The sequence below is a fragment of the Neltuma alba genome, unplaced genomic scaffold (assembly GCF_004799145.2).
Source record: "Neltuma alba isolate B1F8T4 unplaced genomic scaffold, ASM479914v2 tig00004380_pilon, whole genome shotgun sequence".
Lineage (NCBI taxonomy): Eukaryota > Viridiplantae > Streptophyta > Magnoliopsida > Fabales > Fabaceae > Neltuma > Neltuma alba.
In genome coordinates this window covers 6,437-16,953 of record NW_021633684.1, presented here as the reverse complement: position 1 = coordinate 16,953, position 10,517 = coordinate 6,437, and the positions used below count along the sequence as shown (strand labels likewise).

Genomic DNA, 10,517 nt, shown 5'->3' with positions numbered 1-10,517 from the left:
TAAAATGAGCACTTTATCCTTTTTTTTTCCCATATAAACATGGAATGTATTACATCCTTGCTCTTGTTTTTTAAAGATAAATTATAGATAGAGATATATATTAGTTTAAATTTCACTGTAATTTGACACGCACGATTAAAAGAGTTTCTCACTTGTTTTTCAATAAGATCTCAAAGTTTAATATAACTCGACCCATACTCACAACTAAAGAAAACATTTAATGAAATCATTTTATGAGATCTTTTAGTTAATAACTTATCTAAGAATTTGGTTATTGATAGAATGATCGATGCAGCTAACTTTATATAAGATTTAGTGTTTTTGTTACACACAGAACTAACCCAACTCAATTCAAATCAATCATGGATGAGTGCGAGATTTAGAAATGAGTTGGTATGAAAAAAATGGTTTTTTTTATTGTAGTCAATTATATGATATACTAATAATTTTCCATAATTACATGAATATCTTTAGATAAAAGATGCTCAATGAATGTGGTGCTCTTCTCTTCAGACCAAGAACTCTTTCAATATATGAAAGAGGTGAGCTATATGTTCTGCATTTCATGTGCATTCTATGAGGATATAATTACACAAACAGTTACTCTTCTAGTCACTAAGGATATAATTAAAAAATTAATTTTGATCCTAAATGTAAGACTCATCTATCTCTATATTTATTATCTTTCTTAAACTACTCCTATTGATAGTAGCTCAACGATAATTAAATACATCAATAACTTAATAATGTACCCCAGATATCCTATAAAATGATTGTTATTGTAAAAAAATGCATTAATGTCAGGCTCAGGAAAATTCCCCTGTTATTGTAAATAAATAATTTTAAACATGCAGGTACCCATTCAAAATAATTAGATGTTTTTCTGAAAATTTTTTTAATAAAATATTGATCTCATTATTTTTTCTTTCATAACTAAAAAAACATGTTATATTTATTATAATTAATTAACTTAACTATCTTCTTTAATTTAATCAAATTAGCCAAACAGTTCTTAAATTAAGAAAAAATAGTATATATGAAACAAAGGATGAGTGCAAATAAGTAATGAAATTGATGTTTGTAAACTTAATGGAACACATAATTTTGATCCTAATAGGGGGTAGCAGAACAGAAAGAATTGAATTCCACAAAAAAGTGAAATTGGGGGGAAATATATAGGAGAACTGATTCCAGTGTTGGGGATAGGACTGGACCAAATAATGAGTAAATGACCCATGAAGAAGCCCAAGGGTCAAAAATGGAATGCAGGGCGGAGGATCTGTGAAGAAGCCACAAAAAGGCACAATTTTAAAATGGTTAAGTGGTCGAGCCATCTGGCTCATGTTCATGGGTACAAGTGGCTCTCACAACGCATGAGAGTGTGAGAGACACAGTTGGAACTACACGGGAATCAAACAGACATTGTCTTCACCTGAAGACAAGTATTGCTCAGAATCTATTGTGCGTGCGTGCCAGCCAGCTTTCCAAGATTTGGCCTCTTATTATACTTACAAGCTTCTCAAAAGTTTTTGAGCCTTATTGCTGCCCCACCATCCTAAAGGCAAGGGAAGAAAAGTGAAATGAAAAGAACAAAAAAATATTTTGCCTGAAGAATATTAGGTTTTGAAATTTGAATGTCTCTGTTTTTCTTCAGTCCAAAAAAGTTCTCTGTTTCCCCTAAGTGCTAATTTCAGTCAAACAGCGAACACGTATAAGATCAATTTGATGTATTTTTCACAGACTACTTAATATTTAAAAAATAAAATACTATTGATAATTTTTTAATAGTACAGATTATTATATATTCTACATTTTGTATGCATGACTTTGACTCTTTTTTTTTTTCAAAAAATAATTGTACATTCAAAGGTGAGATAAGAATTCAGTTTGATATGATTCATATTAAATCCACTCTTTTCATAATAAAAAGATGATGTGAAAAACTCAACTTTACGAAGCAAAAACAGAATATTGGAATACCAAAACCAAAACTCAATTTATAAACTGACTAAACAAATAAAACCATTCCAAATATACAGTCTATACAACACAAAAAGACAATACAACCAAAACAAAGTCAAATCCAACAAGGCCGGACCAATTTAAAACCCAAAAAAAAAAATTCTCGAGGATTCCCGATTGCAAAACAGCAACCCAGGGACTTTCACTTGAATTAGTTTACATTCCTCAGGTTGTCAGAAAGAGCTTGACAGATGAGGATATCTTCGGTTCGTGTCAGTTCAAGTCACAGCAATGGCCCCTCTGAGGAGGTAGTAGTAAGAAGAACCCTGGGTTGATACCATTTCGCCACTCTGAAAATCCATAATAAATAACAATCATACCTAATCACGGTTGGTACTTAGTTATCAGAGGACACCAGAACATTGTACTCCTTCAAGTGTCTTTGAAATTGAGCCAACTGGGTCTGCAGTTGAAGAATTCCAGCAGCTTTCCGTGACAAAATTGAATTTAATTTGACAATATAACCATCGAGTTGATTTCCGGGTTCATCAGCCTCAACGAGCAGATTCATCTCCTGCATGTACAGTCATCACGTTAAAGAAAAAAAAAACCAGTGCAGCAGATTTAAACAACGAACAAGAGATTGTCCTTACCTCTCTAACAAGGTCCATTGTGTCCTCCACTTGTCTCCTATGAGCTGCTACAAGATCTTCCTCTTCCTATTCAGTTAATAAACCAAACAAACAGATCATCACCCAGCAATTTAACTATGAAAAACATTTCGTCAAAGCATGCCCAGAATATAATTACCTTTAACAGGGCATTTAGGTCATCATCAGGAGTATTCTTATGATTAGCCTTAGGCTGATCCATACGTTTCACATGAGAGTCTATCTTCTTGTCCTCCACAGAAGCTAATCGGGTGGTGTCTGCCTTCTTACTCGTCTTTCTCGTTCTGTCTTGTTCATATGTTGGCTTAAGGTAATCAACGTCATTTTCAGCTTCGTCGTTTTGACCACCTCTTTGGCCCCTTTGTGAGTCTGAATACACAGATGCAGCGAAATTTCCCCCCATCCTTCCACTAGGAACACGATCCATGTTAATTGGAGGAGAGGGCTCTCTTTCAAGTTGTTTGGACCAACCAAAACGATTCTTGTCATTAGAAATGTAATTTATTTCATCTTCAAAGGTATCCTCACGAGATATAACTGAGGACGAAGGCAATGTTGTCGAGTCCCTCAGGTTTGAAGATGAAGGAACGGATTCCTTTTTGGTGGTATTTCCTTTTGACAAACTCTTCACCCTACAGTGCGATTGTCACTTAGAATTGCTCATGACATTATCAGATGCATCACTTGCATACATATTAACTACTCAAATAACGTACCTGTCAGCATATCTTAAAGTGTTCAGAGTATGCTCACATGAACCTGAGCTCGGTGAAATGCATGATATCATTACAGTGCGTGAGTCACCAACAAAAGAATCTCTCAAGACTTCTGTCAATTTACTTCCTCTGAAAGGAATATGTCCCTGGTCATTGTCAAGAGCTCTAATGCATTCCTTCAAAGCAAGTAAGCTTTTATTAATTTCTGCACCTTCAATCCTGAAATAAAGTCAAGACCTTATTCATCAATTTTAGGCAGGCATTTTATCATAGTTATTTCTGAAGACTGAGAAAAGATATAGAAAACAATGGAAAATCTACACATAAGCTCTGAAGAGGGGTAATGATGCGGAAATGCTTAAATTTGAAAATGACAGCCGCACCTTGTCTGTTTATCATTATCTGTAGTATCCGCACCACGCTCACTTCCAGCAAGATCAATAAAAGATAGCTTGCCAACAAGTCGAGCAGGCTTGGATTCTGTACCATCAACTGATTTCTTGATACAAAGCTGAAGTATGGCATGTGATCGAGAGGATTCCTCATTCGCGCCAGTTGTACCAGTACTTCTTGTAGCATTCCCTTTCTCTATAAATTCCTTGATTGCCCCAACATCAGATACTCTGTATTCTTGCAAGCCCACAATGCAAACCTGTTGTTTTCCATCCTCCCTCATGAAAAGCTTTCTGCAAAAACATAAACCAGTCAGCAGCTAAACCCAAAAGCAAGACTTTTTGTGGCTCACAAGTTGATATGGCTTACTTTCGATCGTTGAGGAGATCAAATACTTTTCCCCCATATATCTCAAAGAAACTAACATGTAATTGGAGACCTTGGTTCCGGTACGTATAATACATCAATTTTAAAATATCTTGGGATGCTTTGAGAGGCAGTGGTTGCATGGTATAAGTCTTCCCACTTCCTGAAAAAATCAAGATTGTGTTATCCAAAATATTCAGAAAGAGTAAAGCAATGAAAATAAAACCATATTAAATTCTACACGATAGTTAGGTTATTAATAAATTTGCATACAGGACAGAGATATACTTATCTTGCCAGCTCTGTAGTAACACTATCAATTGTTCTATTTAAGTCGTCAAGTAGTTAATTTTGATATAGATTTAAGAAATTGAAAACAAAAGCGGACGAAATATCTGTGACAATAGGGAGAAGGGAGTATTGATGCAAAAGAGAAACCCCCCCCCCCAAAAAAAAAAAAAATCAGAGTCATTAGCCAAGTAAAAGAAGAATTCCAGGAATTTCTCATAAATCAGGTGTTCAATGTACGAAACATGAATAGGTGAGTTTTAATGCAGCAATGTTCAATTTTTAATGATATATCTTCCTGCAAGGTACAAAAGTTAACAAAGATGTACCAACACTAGGTACAAAACATTCCAACATGAATTTGGAACTGATTAGCCAAAAGTTTGAGAATGAAAGAGAGCTAGAGCAAATGATTTAGTTTATAATCCCAAAACCATACTAATAATTGGTTCTCTTTTGTTCGTATGCCTTACTATATTCTACCTGCAAGCAAATGACCATGAGATATTCAAAAACCATGCGGCGTTCTTATCCTCAAAATAACATGAAACAGACAAATTTTAGTTCAAATCTTAAAAATGGGATGATAATCCTTGTTGTAAGTATTTGATAGTTATTAATCAATATATGAACTCCAATTTTTCTCAATCAACTTTAAGCAGAGTACTTGCCTGTTTGGCCATATGCAAAGCAAGTGGCTTTTGTTCGTTGGAAAATAAGAGGAACAATAGGTTCCACCGTCTCAGAATACACCTGTAGAAACAATTAAGTGAAAAGGGAACAAAACATAAACAAAATGATCTAGTGATACAAGGGGAATAGTCAGTCAATGAGGTAATCGGAGCGAGAGCTACTTATATACTCACTTTATCATTTGAAACATCTTCATCCAGTACAGCATCAAAAACAAATTCATGTTTCTCAACATATTCTGTTAAGTCGACCTGTAAAGTGCAGACATTAGAGAAGATTAAACTCAGGTTGTACAAGCACCAATAAATTATAGTCCAATATGTCAAATTTCTAAGGGCAAAAGGTTAACAAAGATGTACCAACACAAAACACTAAGCCAATTGTTCAGCTGACGGAAGTTGGAAGATAGGGCGGAATTCAGAACTGATTACCAAATATTTGAGAATGGAAGAAAGCTAGAACTTTTAAAAAGCATGGGTGCTGGTTTGAACCATAATGATTGAAACATTCATCTAAGTAGGAAAAAAATGACGGTTTGATAGCTCCGATTACCATTTGCAACCTGCCTAGTTCACTTCCAAAAGGCTGTGAAGAAGTAACATATTTACATAATGCTATTAAACAAAAGTTAACTTATCAATGGAGTTTTGAATATTAAGTGGTTTTATTTATTAAAAAAAAAAAGCCAGAAGAGAATGTTGTTTTTTGTTGTTGGGTTAACTTATAAGTTGTTTAATCGTAAAATTAAAAACGTTCATCACAAGCTACAGTGGAAGACAGAGACTATCAAACAACTAGTATTTGGACCCATGCAGTGCACACTGCACAGGATGCTCAAACAATAACTTAGATGTATCAGAAGTTATCTTTCTCTATTTTAGGCACTAATAAGCCTTTCTCCCGGAATTTATAATTCTTAAGCGCAATTCTCCTTCAAGTTGGAGCAAGTCATATGAAGATCAGCATATGTTCAATGGCAAGTAAGGATACGGCAAACACATCTGCGCAATTCTTGATTAGGTATCTTGGAGAACATATTCAAAACAGATTTTATATTGTGAAAAGCTATGTTCTTTAAGACAGCCCACAACACAAATACTCACCTTAAGTTTCCTTTCATGAACCGTGAGAGCATTGGAATCTATGGCGATTATATCTTCCTCTTTCTTTGCTATTTCTTTCTTATTTAGTGGTCTCTTGCGAACCTGCAGCAGAGGTGTTATGTCAAAATGCAGTCGGCTCCAGGAACTAAAGGCCTTTGCTTTCAGTAGTCCAGTTTATAATAAAATGATGATATGCAGTATCAAACATTAAATATCATACCACAACTTTGATCTTAGCAACATTGTTTGCTCTCTCTTTATCTGCTGAGAGACTTTTAAGATTGGTCTCAGGCAAGCCCCGAGCTTTGTTTACAGGTATGGAAGAAAACGGCTCGGAATCATCAAAACTTCTACCACGAGCAGGATGATTGGTTAAATATTCATCGTGAATACTAGACATCTATTAAGAGTCAGACAAAAAATACCAGTCAGTTGCGTGTTCTCATTTTTGTCAATCATGGTGCACAGATTTTACATTTCACCCAAACATGAAACTTTTGTCCGACGAGCTGCCAATTATTCAACTAGTTCAGAGAAAGAGAATGCAATGTCAACGAAAGAATAGGGCTAACTCAGCTTAATCCATACCAAGTTCATATCATAAACCATCCATAACGACTACAACCATTGACTTCGTCTAACCAAAGCACATAAGCTAAAATCAAATCACATATATGCAAGTCAATGATACAGACCTCAGGTAAAAGCTCAGTATTGAAGGAATGCAGATCAAGAAGGCCATGGGTAAGCCCACCGAGAAAGACTTGATCGTCATCGTTCTTCCTTAAGCTGGAAGACCGATACCCACCAAACCCCTGAAGTCCTCCCACATAGGAACCAAACTCCTGCACGCCCCCAAAAACAATTCCAAATCAGCTCAGCTCAGCCGGCGCCATGTTTGATTCCAGGGAAGCAACTGAAAAAAAGGCTAAAACGTTCAAGAAGCAAAATTTTACCTGCGTGGAAGTAGACGACTGAAACCATCTTCCCCTTGAAGTGGTCTCAAGAAAGTTATCGGAATTCTGACGCTGGTGGTGCACTGAGGAATTAGATCGTGGCATCTGCCTCCCCATCACGCTCATACTCCTCCAAAATTCGATCAATCCCTCCCACTCTCACTCAGTCTGCAAAAGATGCAGAAGTGAGGATTGGTGGATGATTTTTGAATGCTTAATTTCTATTTTCCTCAGGTAACGAACTCTGCTGTTCGGGAAAAGTGGGAAGAAAATGATTTTGAAACTCCAAAAGGCGAACCTTATGTCTCTCCGTCTCCTGGGCAACACACAGAAAAGGAGAAAGAGTAGCGGCGCGTGTGCTGCACGTGCAATCAAACAAGAGAGTACAGTGCGTGAGCGGGGTCCAGTAATTTTTCAAAAAACCGAAGCCACGGTCCGCGGATTTCCGCCAATTTGACTGGATCGCGGGGGAGAATTCAAAAAAGCAGCGACGCCCGGTTTCGCCGCGCGTGGACACGCGCATTTATGAAGCAGTCAGGCGTGTTGGGTAGGTGAATTGTCACCAGTAAAGAGCCTCGGGTAGCGTTGACGGTGCTCACGTCGTCGAGTACTGGGCCCCACTCCGGTGCATCGCGGCATTTGATAAATCATTTGATCCAGGCGATTTTTGACCGTTGATTCGGCATACGCAGACGGAATTAGGGAGTTTGAATGTGCATTTTCGTCCCAAAGTGAGATATTTTCTATTTTAATTTGTATGTGTAATTGTTTTACTACATTACTAGGATTTTTTGTGTGGAAATTTGCTTAAGAAAGGATTTATTGCAACTCATATTAAATTGGTGCAATTTATGTTTAGTTATGTACGTTGATCTTTAAAGCACTCTCGTAAAAAAAATCTTTGAAACAAAAAGCATTTACCTATAATTCAGAATATTATTTGCATATAACTAAAAATACGTTGTACATACATAATTCCGGTTTTTCTAACTAATGAAATTTTCCAAAAAAAATAATACTTTTAAAAATCTTTCCTTTTTCTTTTCCGCCGTCTGCATCATTATTGAAGGATCTAACAAAAAGTAATAGTAGTGTTAATGGTAATCATATCCATTGCACCAAACCTAATTAACAAGATTAGACAAGCTACTCAGATCACCGAAAAATTAAATAAACTACTCTATTTTTATAATTTGTAAATAATTAATGTAATGTATTAAAGGGTTTAAATTGTGTATAGTTGATAGGTTAAGAATAAAAAATTTCTCTGAGAAAAATTGGAGATATTTTTCTTGTTCGTATCCGAATCAATAATCATTCTCGAAATCAAATTTCAAATTTGATACTGGTATGTACGAAAACACAAGACCATCACATGCGCTGGTTAAAAAAAAAATAATAATAATCACATGCGTTTTGGACTGAAACAGAGTTGCTCTGACCAAGCTGGACACATGCACGACTTTGATTCGAAGCTCACATCAGTAACGGAACAAATAAATAAACATTGAAAATTCCGCTTGGAAAATCACTTTCTAATGAAGGATATTAATAATTTAGCAACTTTGCAACTTTGTTTGATCTCTTCAAAATGAACTATTAAAAATTGATTAATTGATTAATCTAAATAGCCCATCTTAAAGTTAATCCAAAACTAAATACATTTAAATTTAAACTAATTATCACTAGCGGTAGTATCACTGTATCACATTGTGCTCCGGAGGTCTCTTGTTCTTTTCATTTCCGATGCAGCCATTTTAATTAAAAATATATATATTAATTATTAATATAAAATTTAATTAACTAGTTTGGAGAGATTAAAAAATTTAAATAATTTTTTTAAAATATTGTATTTATTTTTTTAAACTAATTTGTCTGACTTATAAACTGATATATAATCTAATGATACATATAAGTATTTGAAAAAAATTATGTAATATATGTTATAATTAAGTAATTTTTAGCTTTTTTAATTTTCTCAAATAAGTCAACTGGATCTTATATTAAGAATAGAAAATAATATATATTGAATGTAATTATTTTAGGATTAAGTTTTATCTAGTATTCTAAAGTAATACTTCAAATGCGTTCAACACTTTAAATTGTTTTGTGTTTATTTAGCGCCTTTTGTCTGTTTTTCACTTTTTCTACATATCCAAGACCTTGGGAAAATGTTAATACTTTCAAGACAAAATTGCTAAATCATTTTAAAATGAATATTTGTGACCATTGTGGACATTGAAGACAGAATTAAGCGATGCTATTAAATGTAATACCTGTCCCAGCATTTATTTAAATATCGATTCATCATCTTATAAGGGATTAGTCTCTTCTAGGAAACTACTATTTTAAAATTTGTTTGGAGCCAATATTACTTCCCAACAAAAATGAAAACCATGGGGCCTGCTACTCTCGGGTTCAAAATTTTGCTAAGACCTCGCTTTGGGCCACGGGCTTTTACAGAACAGTTGCGGTCCATTACAGCTTTAGACTAGAGTTCGCATGCATGGCGTGATTCTTGGGCCTAAAATGTTACCCACAACGTCAGTGATATATTTTATTATGACATTTTTTTTAATGAATTAACTGAAACATTATGAATATATGCATTTGGATAGATTATTATGATAGGAATTCACATTTATCCTCTAGTGATGAGACTCTAAAAGAAGTCTATGCAAATGTTATGATTTTGATAGAGAATATGACAGCAAAAAAAATTTATAAAAAGAACACTATGTCTAGTTGTCCTTCCATTTTATTACTTTTTCCATGATGGTTGAATTTAGGGATGCTCATGTTGGGCCTGTTCCCGTTGGCTTGTTCCGGTCCCGCTCCTATTAGAACCGGATGAGCTTGTCCTGAAATTTTTTGGGACAAGACAGGACGCAGAATGGCCCCGTCGCATCCCGAATATATTTATATATAGTTTTATTTTTTTTTCCATTTTATTATATGTATAACATATATATTAATATATCGATATATATAATATAATAAATGCAAACCCTTATTTCTATCCTTTTCCTTTTACTGCACCGCCCAACCAGACTTATCAGTTATCACTCTCTTGTCTCTTGCCATCGCTTGGCACTTGCATAGTCAAATGGGAAATAAAACAATGGAGACAAAAACGCCAAACAGGGAAGCACAGATCTCATCAGTTACTTCCTGCATGCACAAATCAACAAAGAGAGATTGAAGGCAAGAAAAGCAATGCTAGGCATGATAGAAGCTAAAGGTATTTCCCCTCCCTCTCTGTGTTTTGTCATCGCTGCCCTTTCTCTCCTTGATCTCACTATTTTTTCTTTCACTCTTCATCTTTTGCTGTTTGGTTTTTGTTTTTTTTCATTTGGATTGTGATTTGTT

The 10,517-nt window shown here is 35.0% G+C and overlaps 1 protein-coding gene across 1 annotated transcript; it reads right to left on the bottom strand.

The window, feature by feature from the left end:
* Positions 1 to 1,971: 1,971 nt before the first annotated feature.
* On the bottom strand, positions 1,972 to 7,425 carry LOC114744563 (kinesin-like protein KIN-13B). The gene is made up of 12 exons (XM_028932737.1): positions 7,149 to 7,425; positions 6,888 to 7,037; positions 6,413 to 6,592; positions 6,193 to 6,294; positions 5,263 to 5,340; positions 5,068 to 5,149; positions 4,112 to 4,271; positions 3,733 to 4,035; positions 3,350 to 3,568; positions 2,773 to 3,265; positions 2,616 to 2,681; positions 1,972 to 2,536 (listed from the first exon to the last, which is right to left on the bottom strand). The coding sequence occupies exons 1-12, from the start codon at positions 7,272 to 7,274 to the stop codon at positions 2,360 to 2,362; spliced, it is 2,136 nt and encodes a 711-aa protein (XP_028788570.1). The 5' UTR covers positions 7,275 to 7,425; the 3' UTR covers positions 1,972 to 2,359.
* Positions 7,426 to 10,517: the final 3,092 nt, after the last annotated feature.